General features: G+C 30.6%; 1 protein-coding gene, 1 long non-coding RNA gene and 1 pseudogene across 2 annotated transcripts; 1 reads left to right on the top strand and 2 right to left on the bottom strand.

Annotated features, from left to right (window-relative positions):
- The first annotated feature begins 622 nt into the window (after window positions 1–622).
- Window positions 623–1,993, top strand: LOC114743971 (programmed cell death protein 2-like; annotated as a pseudogene).
- Window positions 1,994–9,260: 7,267 nt separating this feature from the next.
- Window positions 9,261–10,035, bottom strand: LOC114743969 (uncharacterized). Its single transcript, XR_003740038.1, has 2 exons — window positions 9,980–10,035; window positions 9,261–9,508 (listed from the first exon to the last, which is right to left on the bottom strand). It is a non-coding gene; the product is annotated as an uncharacterized LOC114743969 (long non-coding RNA).
- Window positions 10,036–17,911: 7,876 nt separating this feature from the next.
- LOC114743982 (putative disease resistance protein At5g05400) lies at window positions 17,912–20,650 on the bottom strand. The gene has a single exon (XM_028932163.1). The coding sequence runs from the start codon at window positions 20,648–20,650 to the stop codon at window positions 17,912–17,914; it is 2,739 nt and encodes a 912-aa protein (XP_028787996.1).
- Window positions 20,651–20,866: the final 216 nt, after the last annotated feature.

Below are 20,866 nucleotides of genomic sequence, written 5' to 3'. Positions count from 1 at the left end.
AATCCTGATGTGTAATTTATCTTTTTTTCGTACAACCTATCATTGGAGGAACTATTTGTCAATTAATTTTCTAAACCAAAATTTTTTAAAACTTAGTTATTATTAAATCCATCTTTTTATTATTCTGAAAGAAAGGTTTACACCCCAATTGAGTGCTCTCCTGCTGCTCTCCAGTTCCAACATTCATCATCTCAGTGCCCAGCCTTTCTCTCGTCTCTTACAGGGCTCACACCCTTACACTCTCTTGTAATCCAGGTTTTGTGCAGTTTTTTTTTTGTCCATTATTTTTTGTCCCCGTTGCTATCCTTTCCTCTGTTTCTTCATATCATGTGATGATTATCTAGTGTCCTTATATTCTGTGATTCAGTCATAGGAAGTGACTGAATTGAATTTAAAGCAACCTCCCTCATTGCTGTTGTGTCAATTTTGCTGATAATATGATATATTTGCTGCTCAGTTGTGTGTGTGTGTGTGTTTTTCTCTCTCTTTAGTTGCTGGATCAGTTCTGCATATATATGTTTTTGTTGGGGTTCAAACCATTTAGTTTGAGGTTTCTACATACCGTTGCGCAGCATCAAGTAACCGGAATACGCGGCACACTTGGCAATTATTGCTGTTTGGTATGAATTTCAATGCCACTGGAGATGCTACAGACAAGCTCAAGGGTGTCCAAATCTCATCCCTTGATGATGATGATGATGAAGAGGTCCTTGTTGACAATGACCATGAAGATTATGGCTCTAACGATGAGGAGGAGGAGGAAGACCCTATTACTTTAGGTTTCGTTGAGAAACCTAAAAATAAATGATCTATTCAACGGCAATATTTTCCCAGCAAAGCTGGAGGTGCCCCGGTAATTACATAATTTAATCAAATTCTCTTCTGCGTCTGCATGTATATTGTGGGAATAAGTATAAGAAGAAGCTATTCAAGCCTCGTATATTTGAAAAAAAAAATAAAAGTTTTTGCTGGTGAAATACTAATTCGTGATTTGACGGTTTTATCTGTTTATAAATAGGCCTGGCTTGACCCAGTGAATATACCACCAGGAAGGTCATGTATGTGTGACATATGTGGAGAGCCTTTACAATTTCTTCTTCAGGTAGGATCCTTTCAAATTGTAGTTTTATGAAGCTTATGTCTTTCTCATAAGTTTATGCCTTTCTTGAGCAATTTTCCTCAGTATTGTTTATTTGGTCGCCCGTATTTATTGCCAAGTGTGATGAAATGTATCCTGACTCTTGGAATTATCTGTAAATTATTCTTACATCTTCCTCAGTATGTGTCTATTTGTCTGAGTTTTGCTAGTGGATGATAGTTTTCTTTAATCTTTGAACTACAAGGTGTATGCGCCAACTGAAAAGGAAAGTACATTTCACCGGGTGTTATTTATTTTTATGTGCCCTTCAATGAAATGTCTTCTTCGGGATCAGCATGAGCAATGGAAACGCCATCCAGATAAGCCATCTAGAAGATACTGCTAACTATTCTTAATCTCTTCTCTTTTGACTTCTTTGATCAATTTTTGTTATATAAGGGACAAATTCCTTTTTCACTTCGTTTTCCTGTTGATTAGTTCTAATTATGCTATGCACTCTGAAGTGTGAAGGTTTTCCGTTGCCAGTTACCTCGTGATAATCCATTTTACTCTAGTGAACATCCGAAACATGATGGAAGTGACAAACCTGTTGTCATTGGAGGTCAGTTTTACTCAGCTTCTTTTTTTTTCCCCCTCTCTCTTCCTCTTAAGGGAAAAATCTATTTCTTTTCGCTAGAGTACCCTCAAAACATTCTTACAAAATTTTATTTTGAGAATTCATGCGAGTCTTAACTTCTTTTTTCTACACACATGGAAGCCAAATTGGCTACCTTTTAAAATAGGAGAAAGTGATTTTTCGCATTTATGAATGTTTGGCGGGGTTGAGAATAAATTCATAACTATGAAGAGTTACCATGTCATGTGTGGAATTGATAATTTGTTATGGCAGGGTAATGAATGCTCCTTTGGGGCTGTAGTGTGTTTCTTAGTTTATGTTGAACTATAAACGGTATATTCCCTAACTGTATGCTGATGGGGCAAGTCATTGAAAGAATCCAGTGGGAATTTAAAAGACTTGATGATTCACATGCTGATTGCCATCTTTCTTCTGCTTAATGTACATTTCAACCTCAATGAAGTCAAAATTATTAGCCTGAATGAGTTGCTCATACTTTGCTAATATCTTCAAACTTTAGATATTCCCAATCACATATAATTGTGTTAGAAACAAGCTTGCAGTTGTTATATATATATTGAATTTCTAAATTATGAATGATATTTTTATTTTTAAATTAAACACAAGGAAGCTTTGTCATTCTTTTTATAGTTATCACTTATCACTATTCCTTGTTGTTGAAATGTCCAATATATAATAATTGTTATGAATATAATAATATCTTTGTGGATGTCCATATATCTCCCTTTATCTTCCTATATCTCCTACAATCTCTAATATCTCCCATTATCTCTATATCCCACAATTATCTCATATTATCATGTAATCTGTAGATTCTATCAAAGAATAAAGCTGTGCCTATAAATAGAGGCCATGTATAATGTATTGTGTACTCTTGAATGGAATGAGAAAAAGCTCTCTTTATCAATCCTCTCTTCCTTTGTATGATTCTTCTCTATTTCTTCTTTATTCATAACACGTTATCAGCACGAAGCTCTAACCAAGGTGCGTATGATATACCTTTCTATTCCAGCATAATTTTAGAGCATCATCTATATTATTTTTCTGGAGTATCTCTTGCTTTGTTCAAATAAAAATATCTCGAGCATCACATATATGGTGTTTCAGAGTATCCGTATTCGTATTCAATTTATCTAGGATAATCTAAGCCATTATATGGAATTAAAAAAAAAATTATATACCGTTGTTTTAAACATTGGGTTCCATGGCTATGATTGGAGATTTTTTTTCCCCTCTATTTCTTATTGACCTGATGTCACTATTTCGATGGAACCCGAAGTTTCAATGGATACTAGCAGTATCTTAAAAGAGTTACCATCTAAAGTTAAATGGCCAAAAGCCATATAGTTCTAAGTTCTCATCTCATTGAGATTAATGGCTAGAAGCCATATAACTCTGATTTTACATTCTTTTCAAATTAAATGGCTAAAAGCCATATAATTTTGATTTCTATATTATAGCCAGAAGCTATACAACTTTGAGTTTTTATCTTATGGCTAGAAGCCATATATATATATATATATGGTTAATTCTCTATTTTTTTAATGACTTGAAGTCATATATATTTGATATTTTATCTTATTAAATAACTAGAAGTATTTACGTATAAATTTTCTATCTTATGGCTAGAAGCCATATATATTTGATTACTGTTATCTTATTAAATGGCTAGAAGCCATGTAATTTGAATTTCTATTTTATGGCCAAAGCCATATATATATAATTTTGTTTTATCTTATTAAATGGCTAGTTGCCATATAAATTTGATTTTCTATCTTACGGCCAGAAGCCATAGATATTTGAATTTTTTTTTATCTCATTAAAAGGCTAGAAGCGATATAATTTGTATTTTCTATTTTATGGCCAGAAGCCATATATATATTTAATTTTTCTTTATTTATATATATCATGTTGAATTTTCTATTTTATAGCCAGAAGCCATTTATATATATTTAAATTTTCTTTTATCTTATTAAATGGTTCGCATTTATATAATTTTGATTTTCTATCTTATGACTAGAAGTCATAAATATTTAATTTTGTTATTTTATTAATTGGCCTGAAGCCATATAACATCAAAGTTTTATCTTATGGTCAGAAACCATATATCTTTAATTTTTTATTTTGAAACTAAATAGCTAGATGCCATGTATCTTTATTTTTTATTAAATGGCATGAAGCCATATAGTTTTGATTATGAGAAGGATCATTATATGGTTTGTTTATAAAAGAAAAATTATGATAATTAGAATTATAAATAATGTAGCCCAGAAAACTAATGACTATATAGTGAAGATGTATTGGTAAAAGAGTTTATTTGTTCTTTTTATTTCATGTTACATTTAATTAATTTGAAATTCAAGTTTTATTTTATCTTATTCTCACATATTTTTGACATTATTAATATTATAATTTTCTTATTAGTAAATGGCCAGCAGCCATTACACTCATGTTATTGAATGACATGAAAATAATAACTTATGATGTTTTTAAAGCCCTGAAGGCTATGGTTTAAATATGAAGTGACACAAATGATCTTTGAAAAAATATATAATTTTTAATAGAGTCTTGAAGTCTAATGACTTATAAATAGCCCTGAAGGCTTATGATTCAAATCTTCCTAACTATATAGTTTGATTTTAGTCCTTATAGATTTTTTTTGTTGAATTTATAAATTTATGAATAAGTTTTGAAGCATTACATAATATATACAAAAAATAAAGTTTTTGAATAACGAAATATCGAGAAAATATATATATTTTGTTCAAAACAAATATGCTTCATATTTTGAAAAAAAAAGGTATAACAAAAAGTGAAGTATATCATATAGTGAAATAATAATATATTTTAGTTCCTGAAGAACTATATATAGCATTTTTTTTTTTTAAAGAACTATATGTAATCAAAAAATTGATATAGTTCTAGAAGGACTAATAACAAAAGATTGATATAGTTCCAGAAGAACTAATAGCAAAATGTTGATATAGTTCATGAAGAACTAGTAACAAAATCGATATAGTTTTTGAATAACTAATGTAGTTCCCCCCATTATTTTTGTGGGCAGAAAAGAAATTGATAATGAAAAATTATGACCCACAAACATTTATATTAGAATATTTTCTTATCAAAGGGTCTTAAAGTGATAGCTCAATTGAATTTAAATCTATTATTATATATGAATCAGGAAGCATTTGGATTTCCAAGTTAAAGATATGGTATTAGCTTACTATATATTATTCACTGTATTTGAAATACAGAAATAAGAAAAATATATTTATATGACTCACACTTGAGGGGGAGATTGTTGAAATACAAGTGTGAATCATGTTAGATGAAATTTGTTATTATTAATATTAATTTCATTCCTTATATCTCATGTTCCTTTTGAAAAAAGCTCCAGAAGAGCCAGTAGCGCTCAACCTTCCATGAGTGCACAGGTTTCTACCATTTGGGTAAAAGATAAAAACTAATGCTCTAGAAGAGTTATATCATTATTTATTATCCTGAAGATAAAATCTATAATTGATAACATATTCCTTATGGAATATTAAGGAAAATAATAAATAATATAGACATGGTAACAAGAAGTTTACCAATAATTGAGAATAATTTTACAATAAACCAGAAGTTTATGCATTCATAGTTTGGCATGAACGGTCAGATCATCCCGGATCATAATGATGCAAAATATCATAAAAAATGTGCATTGTCATTTATTAAAGAACCAGAAGATTCTTTAAAATGATATGTGATTCAAGAATTTTTATGTGTTGTTTGTTCTCAAAGAGAACATCACTAGCTATGCTCAAAATCGGATCCGTACAGATTTATAATGTATCAAATTTATATATGGGCCCATTTAGACACCATGTGGACCAAAGTAATACTCTATAAGTGAAAGATGCATCTATCTATAAAATGGTCACAGGTGCTTATGATCAACTTGCAACCTGAAGTTTGCAAATATGTTCAAATAATTACATTAAGTACATAAGTTCTTGATTATGAAATCAATATGATTCTTGTTGAGATTGCTAGTGATTGTTCCTCACGTTGCTGATGATTATATGCTTAGTAAAAGCCTCCATAAGTAGCTAGATCAGAGTTTATGAGAACAGAATTCCCACTTGAGTGTTGGGATGATTGATTTTATATATTTTTACACATAAATGCATCAAGCCAACAATGTATTGTGAATTCTCCTATTATATTTGGCTTTTGGTCAGGAGTAAGACATTTTTCATCTCGGAATATGCAATATTTATTATTCCACCGTAATAATGGACATAGGTGGATATTAAAAGTAAGTTGGGATCAATGTTGGATAAGAACCTCCTTATTCTTGTTTGTCTCTAAATGAAACAAAATAATGTTTCTAAAGGAGATTTATGGATTTGGGAGACCTACATTGCATATTTCCAATATGAGGGGGAGAAAATGTATAGCTTGAAAAGAGAACACATAGAATACACTTTCACTATCAAATCTAGATCCTCAAATATAGTAGTATGAACTAGAAGTTCATAAAGTATTGCATTTGTAAAACATTACTAATGTCTGCCAGATGCAATTACTGACCCAAATGAGAATTTTTAATTCTTATATTCCAGCTAAAAATGCTCCTATTCTTGAAGACATGCTAAAAGTATGAGATTATGATCGGTTCCAAAAGAAAAGAAAAAGGAGCAAATGATCATGATGATCATACTAAGGAGGCATGAATTGCAAAAGAGATTAAGACATAACTCTTTGACCCCTGAAGAGGTTTAAGTGTCTAAAAGCAATAAAGAGATCTCGATATATTATGTCATAAAAGAAAACAGGACCGACAAACGAATAAAATTGTCGACAATAATTTGATTGATGATATCACATGATCAAGTGAGAATCTTATATATAAATCTGTTATGAGATACAGATAGAAAAATGATTGGCCAACAGAAAAGAAAAGACACAACATTATAATAGGAGATTTGTGTATCTCTAACCCAAACACCTGAAGTGTAAGGGGTATTTGTACAAGAAAAGAGAAAGAGAATCTTGTGGTGAATTAAAATTTTTATGTATCTTATCAATCTAGCAGTTTGATAAAATCTCATATGCGTCTAGAAAATATAGTGACCCACTATGTAGTGAAGTTATATGTGAATCCCAGAAGGATTCAAATTCTTGCATAAATATAAACGATCCAATACATGAATATATATGGATCATAATGTATGAAAATTCTTGAAGGATTTAAGTTTCTAGAAGCATACAATTATGTTTTCAAGAACATCATTGAAGTAAGTCTCTATATGAGACATATGTGGTTAATATCAACTAAAGGAATGTTGTAAACTTATTCCAACTTGTCTGTTTATGAAAAGATTCAAAATGAGTCTGTTATCAATACTATTTATAATGATAGTATCAGAACTTCTGATGAGTTTTCAAAAACTGCAAATTACTTAAAGAAAAAGTTTGAAATAAAAGCTTTGAGAAGAATACATATGAATAAATCACATCCATTATGTGGATAAGTAACATCCATTACGTGTTTCGGTAGTTGCAAGATCTTTAGATATGGATTAAAGATCGATTTAGACCTCTAGAAGGTAATGAACAAATACTTGGTCCAGAAGTACCATGCTTTAGTGTCACTAGAGCACATATGTATCTATCTAGCCACACATAACTCAATATATCATTTGCTAGTTAGCATGATATAGTTTGTCACTAATATAAAGACGATGGAGCGAAATTAAGAATATTTTTCATTTAAAGGATACCGTGGATATCTGAAAGTACCCACAACTAATTTTACTGGCTATGTAGATAAAGTATTTCTGTTTGATTCTCATGTTAAGAGATCACAGCATGATCCACATGTGGGTAAAATATAAAAGGACTATTTGTCTCATAATTTTTAGAAGATTATGAAATTCATATTTGACGTTTTTATCTAATTACAATATTTGGAAGGGTTGTTCGTTATATTAGACTTTGCAGGCTCCAAGATGTCAATTGATGTTGTCAAGAGGGGGAGTTGATACATGCTGTGCTCTTTTTTCCTTGTCTATGGTTTTGTCCCACTGGGTTTTCCTAGCAAGGTTTTTAATGAGGTAGCATTGCATAGTGTATTAATGAATGATGTACTCTTTTTCTTTCGCTAGGTTTTTATCCCATAGGGTTTTTCCTAGTTGAAGTTTTTTAACGAGGCACATTCATATATATTGGACATCCAAGGGGGAGTGTTATGAATATAATAATATCTTTGTGGATGTCCATATATCTCCCTTTATCTTCTATATCTCCTTCAATCTCTAATATCTCCCATTATCTCTATATCCCACAATTATCTCATATTATCATGTAATCTATAGATTCTATCAAAGATATAAAGCTGTGCCTATAAATAGAGGCCATGTATAATGTATTGTGTACTCTTGAATGGAATGAGAAAAAGCTCTCTATTATCAATCCTCTCTTCCTTTGTATGATTCTTCTCTATTTCTTCTTTATTCATAACAATAATTTAGTTGTAATGGAACTGATTTATGTCTTCCCTAACCATATTTTTTTAAATTAAGTTGCATGAATGAAAATTATGACAATTAGAGTTACTATCAAATAAACGGTGGAGCTCACAACTTGAGTTGATACGTTTGAAATTTCTTAAAACAAAAGATAATACTTTTCAATACAAACTACTATCTCCGGTCCTAATTATAAAACCCAATTGACTTATTTGAGGAGATTAAGGAAGTAAGTTAAGTTAGTTATTTGTAATAAATAAGTGTTGTCATTTTTAAAATATCCTTACTAATTAAATATATTGGCTAGAACTATTATTATTAGAAGGACTATCTTAGAAAAAAATACATAAATATGAGAAAAATTAAATTGGGGTCTTATAATCAGGACCAAACAAAAAGTCAAATGGGGTTTTATATTAAGGATCGGAGGTAGTATCATATAAAGTTAAATATATAAATATTAAAATTACATATCAGTTATATACTATATAACTGGATAACTTATTTGTTTTTCAATTTTTATCTCTGATAAAAAAATATTTTAAATTTATCTGATTTTATTAATATTGAATTTTTATTCATAAAATTTACATAAATTTTATGATCCCTTTAATGACATGACATTTTTCTCTTAAAAATCGTTTTAATTTTTAAACAAAATTTAGCCAACTCTTGAAAAAATTACAATTATTTGCGGTCGTTAAATTGATGTATTGGATTTTAAAGTTTCATTTAAAATGCTTTATAAATATTAGCATGACTTTATCCTTCTAAAAGATGAAACAAGTGTGGAGAGGTCATGTGCAGAACCTTCAAAATAGATTCGTCTACAATTTAAAAATATATTTTCCTTTTCTTTTTATTTGAGAAACCTTTTTTGGGATGATTTTTTTTCCATAGAAAAGAATATAGAATTGTGATTGTATTTTTTTTAAATAATAACAATTATATTGCAAGATTGAAATAAAGAATAAGATAAGAAATCATTGATTAATACAATATTTGAAACAAAATAAGTAGCACACACAAGCGCCACGCAATTATTGTATTTTGTGTACAATATTGAATATAATTACATAACTTCAAAGTAGAGTTATATCTAAATTTTCGTGCATTTTCAACATAATACAAATCCAACACATTTTTACAAACATACAACACAGTAAAACACAAATGCAAATAAAGAGACAAATTAGAAGATCCAAAGCTCACATCACCCCTTCATTATCTAACTTTCTAATTTGATCTCCACAGCTGACCAAAAGAAAAAACTTATTAGCAGCCTAATCAAAATGGAACATAGAGAAAATAAAAACCACACAATTATCGAAATTTCCTTGGACAATGTGTATTAAACTACAGATAATTATGTTTACAATGATGAGAAATAATGTGTTACAAATGTGAAAATGTTGAAAATTATTTACTTTCCAGTTCTATAAAATTATTCAACTTCTAATATTATCATAACATGTCACTTATTTAATATATTATTATGATTTTGATATGACAACCATTATATAAACACGGAAAAAAAAAATCTTAGGAGTGATTGCAATTTCTTATTAAAAAAAAAATTGAGGGTGTGTGTGTGGGCGTTAAGATAGAATTTTTTTCTCGTGATAAAAGACTTTTTTTCAATATAACGATAGAAATTGTAATGCACAAAATTATTTTATTGATTAAATATGATAATAGTTTGAAAGAAAGAGTGTAGCCACGAACCTGATGACGAGGGCTTGTCTTCTAATGGGATTTTTGAGATTTTTGATATGTTTGGACAATCTTCTATTGTTATAGTACCAAAAAGGTGGTTGAATTCATAACCTTCATAAATCTCTCTCAACTCTGGCAAATTACTGAGCTTCAAATAATTCAGTTCAGGAAACAGCCTTTGATGATGATGAGCAGCTACTTCACCTTCGTAAGCTTCAACAACTCCCTCCAGTTGACAGCAATCCCATATATGTAATTTCTTCAATGAAGGACAATGAGATGCTAGAGAATATGAGAACACCCTTCTCACTTTGTGGCAATCAATTATTTCAATGATTTCAAGTTTGGGGAAGCAAACAGTGGAAGTAGTAGACAGATTCTTAAGTGACTCTTCACAAAATATTCCCTCCCATTCATCGCATCGTCTTACATCAAGTTTCCTCAACTCTGGAAGGCTTGTAACAATAGCAAGAGTGAATATATTTCTTAATCTTGGGCATTCCCACAGTGTAATATCTTCAAGTCTATGGAAGCTCAAAATTTGTGTGGGACCTTTCCAAATATGTTCTAATTCCGGTAGATTAGCTAAGAATATCGACCACAATTCTAACTTTACCACTCTCGCTGTGTCATTCTCATGTTGCTGTGAAGTAAATATATTCAATGATTAGATGAAAATTCAACATATGGACTATACACACATACGTGAACCGCATAAAGTTAATGGCACTGTAACATTAGAAATTAAACTCCATTCATTTCACATATTTATAAAACTACAATAAGATAAGCTCAGTAAGATGAATTTTATTAAGTTACACTTTTCTTATACATATTATTGACGGTCCAATGTGAAATATATATAGACACACACACACGTACACAATGTATGATGTATAAATATGCATCGACGTTGATTTATTTCAAATCAAACAGTCTTGGACAAGTCATACTTTCCATGATAAAGAACCGCTCACAAAAACAAAAAATGATTCCACAACCAAGCATTAATGGGAACATTGCTAATACTTCAAGTAATTTCCAGCTTGATTTCATGACGAGAAGACTACTTCATAGAAGCAAAATATTAAATAAAATTTGAAATGATTATTGCTTTTCATTAGAATATAGTCTTGCTACTCGTATATATCGTTTCATAGTAAACACAAATTTTCAAATAAATTTAAAAAGTAAACAAGAGGAAAGGAAAATAGGTCCTGCAAAAAGAATTTTCTCACGTCCAAAGAAAATGAGAAAATATTTCCACTGATTCATTCTTAACAAAAACAACCATGAACAAGTACTTTCTCTAATAACAAAGAAGTTATTTCTCCGACGAAGCTATAAAACGAAAAATATAAAGTGTTATGTTTGATAAATAATTTAAAAGACATTTATCAATTTTATCCATAAAAAATCACAAATAAAAAAAGAAAGTGAGAGAAAACACTCACATGAGGGAAGATCTCTCTCAATTTCGGCAGTGCCACCAACCGTAAGTACTTAAGTTTGAGATATGCTTCTTCAGCAAGCGTCTCAAGTTCAGAACAATTTCGGATCAAAGGTTGCTGAGAGATTAAAGCATGCTAGTTAGTTTCGTACAAAAGCTGAAAGGAAAACATACAAATTTTAATAGCAATAAAAGATGTTCACTGACAAAGACCTTTTTAGCGTCCACAGAAAATTTAACAAATATTGTGTATACATACATAATTTGTAGATATTATATCAGCTCCAACTTATTCTAAATGAAATACAATTCCATATAATTATTTGCTTGACGAAATAAAAAATAAAAATCAGAAAGTGTTGTTTGGAAAAACAAAATTAATTATTTGACAAAAAAATTAAAATGAACTAAAGAGATGAAAATTTTTATCAAATTCATATGTGGAAAGATAAATTAAAAAATGCAGCTCGCAAATAATATTTTGTAGTACTGAAAAAAGAAAAAGAAAAATTTGAGCAGTTTAATCTTTAGTATTACAATGTAAATGCTAAATAGAAATTCTATGAAAAAAGAGGTAGGTGAGCGAAAGAAAAATTTTATCAAAATGTTTGAAATCTCCAGTGAGAACTTCTATAGACACTAATTTATATTATGCTGGCCATTATAAGTATTTTCCGAATTGATCATTTAATGGCAAAATAAAAAGAATGTACTTTTAAAATTGTGTTAACATGATCTCAACACGCGTTTTACCAAACTCAATCAATTTTCATAATAACATGGAAAATGTGTGACTAGCAAATGTTGTATATACTTTTTACTACATGATTATGTTAATTCTCTATTATAACAACTATATCACATTTAATAAATAATATATATATCTTTTTTTAACAAGAAGTACACATATTAAATATTTCTTGACCGACAAGAATTATTTGAACAAAAATACTAATGTTAACTTAATTTTTAGCAGAAAAAGAAAGAGCCACAAAAAAGTATTTTCTCACATCAAAAAGAAAAGAAAAGCATGGCGAAAAAATTTGAAAGGGAAAAATATTTCTCTTAAAGTATGTGTAGTTTTTATATAATGCATCAACACTAATTTATTTTTGAATAAAAATAACTTTGAATAAGCACTTCCCACAATAAATGCCTAATAGCAAAAGCAATATGAAAAAGTCATTTACTTGACCAAAATGCAGAATACGAAATGTAAAATGTTACTGCATCTGACAAATAAAAGTTGTTATTTAAAAAAAAAGAAAAAGAAAATAATTTATTATTATGAAAATAAGGAAAGCTTAGAAAATAGTTTTATCGTGCAGCCTGAATATATAGCCAAGAAAATTTAATAATAAAAAGAGGTTTATACAGGTATCATAAAGTGAAGTCAAAAATAAAAGAATCACTGTAGAAGTTATGTTTAATGATTATACAAATATATATATTATACGATAGCAAACAAAAAATTTTCAAATAAAAGGGAGATGTAAATTGAACATGGCTACTTTAGCAAATGCGTCAACATATATATATGGATTATTATTATTTCTAATATGCAATGATTCAAGAGAGACATTGCGGATTTGCTGGTCAAAAAAAAAAAAAACAGAGAGACATTGCGGATGAGACTTACCTGTGGATGATCTTGCATATCATGAAGTAGTGGATCCCCATGTGCAGCTTCTTCACCAATAAGCCCCTCAAATTCAGAGCAACTGTGTATGCGTACATACCCTATTGAAGGACAATGAGATGCCAGAGAATAAGATAACAACCATCTCACCTTGTGGCAACCCCATATGTCAATCTGCTTAAGTTTGGGGAAGCAAATATTAGAAGAAGAGAGGTTTTTGAGTGATTCTTCACAAAATATTCCCTCCCATTCCTTGCAATAATATACTTCAAGTGTTCTCAACTCTGGAAGGCTTGCAACAATAGCTAGAGTGAAGATACTTTTTAATTTTGGGCAGTCCCGCAAGGAAACATCTTCAAGTCTATGGAGGCTCACAATTTGGGTGGGGCCCTTCCAAATATATTCCAATTCTGGTAGACCATCTAATTTTAATTCACTCAACTCTGAATCCAACTTTAGAGGTTCTTGGGCTTTAATAGATTCTTCATCGTCTTCTACTCTTCCTCCGACTTGGATTTCCAATATGCCTTTCTTTTTTCCACTTCTTTCAATTTTTAGACTTTTCAACCTGAGAAAAAGGATCAAGGATTGCTGATTTTGCAACTGATTGAATCTTTTTGCTGTAACGCCCACATAAGCACTGTCAGTTTCCTTTCCCTGTAAATGTATTAAAATTAAAATTATGAAATGGACTGATTATAACAACTTGCGTTTTACTCTAACTAGATTGGGGATTAAACCCAGCAAGTTTCTTATATAATATATTAATTATTGCCAACTATTGTTAGTAAATAATCCTTTCTAACAAGTAGGCAAATTTATATAGTAACAATCAGGACTTTTTTTATTACCAACACTTGAAATGAAAATATAAAATTTTTAACAGCAACAAAAGAGGAACGGTAAGAGAGATCTTTTTAAACATCAAAAGAAAATTTAAGAAAAACGTTTATCTTAAAATGTGGTGTCCTAAATAATTATTTATTGACAAAATATAAAACCTAAATATAAAACCTTTTAGACGTCAAAAGAAAATTTAAGAAAAATATTTCTATTTCTTTTCTTCTTTTGCCAGCAAAGCAAAACACTTCTCTTAAAATATACCCATTCAGTCCTAAATATAAAACCTATTTTATAATGTAATTTATACTACAAAATAGATCTTATACTTAAGACCAGAAAAGTAGTATGTAATTCATAGATATTGTATCAACTTCAACATATTTTAAATAAACCAATCCTAAATAATTAATTCATTGACGAAAATACAAAACAAAAAAAATATAAAGTATTGTTCGGGAAAATGAGATTAATTATTTGACCCAAAAAATAAAATGAACAAAAGAGATTTAAGTTTTTATCAAATTATGCGTGGAAAGAAATAGCAAATGCAGTTTGTAAATAATATCTTGTAATACTAAAAAAAAAAATTAGTAATCAAATCTACAAAATTACTCTTTTGGTCCCATAGTTTTAACTCAATATAAAACTTGGACCCTAGACTTTTATTCATTATTCCTACTCAGTCTTTAATCATCCCTTTAATCTTTAGTATGTATCATAAATGCTAAATGCAAAGGTTTTCTTTTTTTGGACCATGAAATGCAAAGATTTAGAACTTCACGATAAGCACATTGTTATATAATTAAAAATCCTTAAATAAAAAATGAAATGACACTATTTTATAATATATTAGCCTGTCCAATTCCTTTCCACAAATAATATATAGATGGTGATAGAAATTGTAATTTACAGAAATTATTTTTTTTAATAACAAACAACACCTTGATCATGATTCTGAAATTAAAATAAATTGCTTTCACGCATTTTTTAAATCGTGATGCCATATATAATCTCAAAACATGTGTTTTTAAATTGGAATATACTTGTTGCTACATGATTATATTCAACCTCTATATGACATTTAATTAATGACATGTATAAATAGACATATTATATATTTTCTCACATCCATGGAAAAGCATGGCAGAAAAATCCAAACGATTAAAAAAAGATATCATTTATGTTAAAGTATGTGTAATTCATGGATAATACAACAACTCAAATTTATTATAAATACGTGATGCCAAAAACAATATATAATACATTTCCTTGACGAAAGTACAAAATAAAAAATATATATAAAGTGTTGCTTTTGGCAAAGTAAAAGTAGTAAGTTGAAAATAAGAATTAATAAGAAAAATACAAAGCTTGAAAAGCAATAGTATTTTATCTTGAAAATAACGAAAACCCAAAAAATAGTTTTATCGTATAGCCTCAATGTAGAGCTCAGAAAATTTCATAATAAGAAGAGAAGGCTTATATAGTTACAATGAACTCAAGTCAAGAATAAAATGACTATCATCTCTTACTAAGAATATTCTTTTTTAATAATTATATAAATACATATTATAAAAAAGGGCCACAATAAAAAGGTATTTTGTTCACATCCAAAGAAAAGATTGGTGAAAAGAATTCAAAGGAAAAACTATTTCTCTAAAAGTATGTATAATTTTTAGATATTGCATCAACACTAATATATTTGTAAATAAAATAATTAAACTTTGAACAAGCGCTTCCCACAATAAATACCTAACGGCAAAAACAATATGAAAAGGTCATTCCAAATAAAAAAAGAAAAAGAAAAAGTCATTTCGTAGACCAAAATACAAAATAAGAAATATAAAATGTTGCAACTGAGAAATAGAAGTCATTATTTGACAAAATAAATTAATAAGCAAACGCAAAGCCTTAAAAAGCAGTAATATTTTATTATCATGAAAATAAGGAAAATTCAATATTTTCATCGTGGAGCATAGATAAAGAGCTAAGAAAATTTAATAATAATAAGATATTAATATAGTTAAAACTACTCCTTCGGTTCTAATGGGCCTTATATTTAGAACTTTGATGAATATTTTTTCTTTTACAACAAACAACGCCTTCAACTTCATTCTAAAATTGAACTAAATTGACTTCACGTATTTTTAATTTACAAAAACTATATTTTACAACTTGTGATTGGATTCATTCATCATGATTACGTCAATACTTATACCTAGAAACGTGTAAGTAACAAATACAAAGAAATAAGGTACAAATTTGTCCTTGAAGTATATGGTTAGGAGGTATGGGTATTGAAAGTTTTTTAAGTCTCAATATCACCCTCAAAATTACAAAAACGTAGCAATGTTGGCCTAACCATTATTCCAGTTAATTTTGACAGTTAGTTTGACCAGATTGCTTATGTGGCATGCCATGTCATCAGTCTTTCCTCTCTTCCACTTCACCCTCCATCTCATCATCCTGTTTTTTTTTTTTTTTGAGTGAAAACATCTCATCATCTTCATCATCTATATTGGCACCATTATCATCTCCCTCTCCCCCCCCCCCCACACAACATGCTCGTCAGATCTATTTGAGACCCTGAGTACTCTCCTCCTTTGCTACTCGAAACAACTCCCACCGCCTCAAGTATCACAACCCCAATTCCAAACCTCCCCTTATCAAAACGCAAGCTTATCCCATGATGTGGAAGAGAGGAAGAGAGGGACGATGAGTTGTCATACCATATGGCACCCCACATAAGCAATCTGGTCAAATTAACTGTCAAAATTAATTGGGATAACATTCAGGGTAATATTCTTATGTTTTTGTTTGGGGTGAGATTGAGATTTCAGAAGCTTCTGGACACCAATGGCTTCTAGCCATATACCGATCAAATTTGCACTTTATCCCTATCACACACACACACACACACACACACACACACACACACACACACACACATGTTCGCTACTTGATTATATTCAACATGTTTTATGATAACTATATGACATTTAATGAACGATAGATAAGTAGACATATTGTATATTTCATGATCAACACAACTTATTTGGCCAAAAACTGAAATGTAAACCTACAATTTTTTCAAGACAAAAAGAGGCACAGTTAAAAAGTTTTTTCCCCCCCAACATCCATTGAAAAGCATGGCAGAAAAATACAAAGGAAAAAACATTTCAGTTACCTGATGACGAAAACAATATCAAAAAGTCATTTCCTTGACCAAGATACAAAATATAAAAAAAAATAAAGTGTCGGATTTGGCAAGGTAAAAGTAATAATTTTTTTAAAAAAATTAATTAGAAAAATACAAAGCTTGAAAAGCAATAATATTTTATTATCTTAAAGATAAAGAAAACTCAAAAAAGTAGTTTTTATCTATAGCAGCTCAAAAAATTTCATAATAAGAATTTTACACAGTTACAGTGAACTCGAGTCAAAAATAAAATGACTATACCTCTTATTAAGAACGCAGTTTTAACAATTATATAAATACATTATACGATTGTAAACAAGGCTATTTTTAAATTACAAAAAAAAAAAGAGGCCAAGTAAACAAAAAGAAAGATAATATTACTATTGTTTGTTATTGAGAATTTTTTTATACTTGTTTATATTATTCGGTAATAAGCACAATTTTTCAAATTAAAAGAAAATGTAAAAATGGCCACCTTCAATTTTTTTTTAAATAAATAGTATGGTAGAGTGAACTAAAAGTAAAAAGAATTGTCACAAAAAAAAAAAGTAAAAAGAATCACCTAAAAATGTGTGCAATTATTAGCAGTTGAATGAATTCTGGTTTTTTTCCCCAGCCTGTATGTACTTTTCACAATATATGGATGGAGTTAGAAATTGTATAGCACGTTTCCTTGACAAAGAAGCAAACATAACTAGGGAGATAAAACAGAGGAATTGATTGAACGTAAGTTGAGAAAAGGATATCAAATTCATCTATCAAAAGAAAACCAACAAATGCAGTTTAAAAATTAAATGAAAAGATAAACTTTTTTCAGCAAATGCACGAACACGGATTATTATTTCTAATATGCAATGATTCAAGAAGGATTTCGCGAATAATACTTACATGTGGATGAGAGTATTGCATGTCATGAAGTAATGGATCCCCAAGTGCAGCTTCTTCATCAATGAGCCTCTCAAGCTCAAAGCAATTGGCTATAATTATCTCCTCCAAGGACGGACAATGAGAAGCCAAAGAATAAGAGAATAACCATTTCACTTTGCCGCAACCCTCAATCACAAGTCTCCTCAGCTTTGGCAAGCTCGTAACCATGGCATGGGGGAAGATGCAAGTTCTCAATTCAGGACAACTTTGTATCGACAGCTCTTGTAACATGGGGAGAGAGTAGCTGATAGATGAAGCTTCAAACAACTGTTCAAGACTATTCATTTTAAACAATCGTAAAGTTATCAAGTCTGAGAAGATTTGTTGTGGTTGAAGAGTGTCCATATCAGAGTTCTCCATGATGAATCTTTTCTCCTGACAGAATGATACCACGAGTTGCTTTATCCTAAAATTTATATCTTTATGATTCCATGAACAATTATCTAACCAAAGGTGGTTTGCCCGAAAAATGAGATCCTTCATTGACGAAGTCAAAGCAAAGATTCTGAAGCCTTGTATGCATAAAGCTCTTAATGCTTCATCACAACTATCTAAATATTCTTGGAAAGAGTTACCCATATATTCATCAATCATTCTGCACGTGGAATCATAGATGACATACCTCTTCAACCTTGAAAGAGAGAAATTCTCAGGGATGACAGATATCTTCTCCCGGAAGTATAATTCTTCAAGCTGCTCACATCTTCTAATTACTTCTAAAGGGCTTTTCTCAATTTCACAACCAAATATATCCAAAAGTTTCAGCATTTTCATGTCTGCAATTTCAGCAGGTAATTCATTAAATAGAGAACCATGCAAATCAAGAATCTCCAATCCTTTGAGTTCACACAAGAAAGAGATGTCACCCAATTGTTTCCCTCTAAGACACAAGGTTTGAAGATTCGTTAACAATACAATTGATTGTGGGACAGAGCAAAAAGTTTGCTGCTGAAATCTCCATTGAAAGCCATGTGTTATGAGTGCCAACACTTTAAGTGTTTCTATTGCTCCAATATCTTCAATGAACCCATCAGGCTGAAGTAGCAAAATCTCCAGTGATGGACAATGCAATTTATTAAAGATCTTGAAATTCTTATCCAAATTCCACAATGAGAGTGCCTTCGCATCATTCAATTTGTGGCCGTTGCTTACCAGCATGCTCGAAATTGAATGGCTATCTACCAAAACTTCTTGATGTTGCTTCTTCGTGATCCATAAGGCTACATCTCGAACAACATCATGCAATTTTACACGTTCCTGCTTATTGGTATTCATTAACAAACAAGAATCTAACAATTTCTCAATAGCTGCAAAAATCTCATTCCTTGCTTCCCCTATTGTATGAATATCGTCACCAAGCTTTAGAGTCCCGTTGCCAAAACGAATTAAATCCTCTATATGGATTTCATGATCCTCAGGAAACATAGAACACAATATGAAGAGCGACTTGGCTAGTGCACTCGGCAAATTATCATAACTTAATTCAACACATGCATAAGGGGTCTTCAAATCATCTTCAATATCCAATGGTAGGGGACGTTGTAGCCTCCTTAGTGTTGACTTCCACGCTTGAATACTCTTTCCTTTTAATGTGCTTCCGACTGTCACTATTGCAATAGGCAAACCTTTACACTCATCAACAATTTGCCTTCCAATGCTATCAAACTCATTCATTGACACATTGGCTGTTTTAACGCACATCTTGAACAATGCCCATGACTCTTCCTCTGTTAAGAGAGGCAATTTAATAATACTTTCACAATCCATAGAAACACATACATCATGGAGGCGAGTGGTCAACAATACACAACAACCTTCATTTAATGGAATTCCAACATCTTCAAGCCTTAGTTTGCTCCACACATCATCCAGGATTATAAGAATCTTCTTATTTTTCAATCCTTCTGATAGCCTTTGTGCTTTAGTAAGTTGAGTTGGCTCTTGAAGTTGTAAGCCTATTTGCCCTGCTATTTCCTGCTGAATGTTCAAAACATTTGGGGGTTTTGAAACGACTGCCATGATGACCTTGTCAAAATGCTTTAGCTCATCTACTTTCTTGCCTACTTCCTTCGCCAAAGTCGTCTTGCCTGATCCTGCCATACCATATAATCCCACCATCTTGTTCGTGCCATCTTTAATTGCCTCCAAAAGATGATTACAAGTTGATTTCCTTGAGTTGAAATCCACAAACTCTTTGGAAGAGAAGTAGGTAATTCCAGGAAGTTGGATCACCTGGGAAAATGGCTGAAAGTCAGAATTTTGTTTGAGGTCCATCATCTGTTTAGCCTTATTTTTTATTTGTTTGGATAATGAGTATCTAACAGACACATTGAAACAATTGTTTCGTCCTCGATCAAGCTCTTGTTGCAGCTTTTGTACCTCTCCTAGGATAGCATTCACATCATCCAACCACTTCTTCACGGATGGCATTATTTCTTCAGTTTTTCGTTCTGCTTCTTCCGTACGCTTTCTCACATCTTCTAGTTTCACCTCTAGCTCTTGTTTTGCTTTCTTGAAGTCTTCATTAAGCTGCTTAAAGCAGAAAAAATACGCAGCTCCATGTGAAATCGGAGCCACTAAGTATTCTGCAACCTTTGACACGATTGAGATCACAATCTCTGCCATTTACTGCAATCATAATTCATGTAGTAAGCAATCATCCCTAACACAAGTCAATGGACTAAGCATGTAACGTACAACCAAGCTCAATTTTGATCTGTTCTTTATGGCATGACTAATTAGTAATATATTCATATAACCAAACTTAAAATATATATATATATATGTATAAAATGCTTGGACACCACACTTATTAAATCATAATATAAAGCTCGACTATTT

This window comes from Neltuma alba, unplaced genomic scaffold, assembly GCF_004799145.2.
Source record: "Neltuma alba isolate B1F8T4 unplaced genomic scaffold, ASM479914v2 tig00004204_pilon, whole genome shotgun sequence".
In the NCBI taxonomy this organism is placed as follows: Eukaryota; Viridiplantae; Streptophyta; class Magnoliopsida; order Fabales; family Fabaceae; genus Neltuma; species Neltuma alba.
Note: the sequence above shows the minus strand (reverse complement) of the source record. Positions and strands in the feature narration are given on the sequence as shown.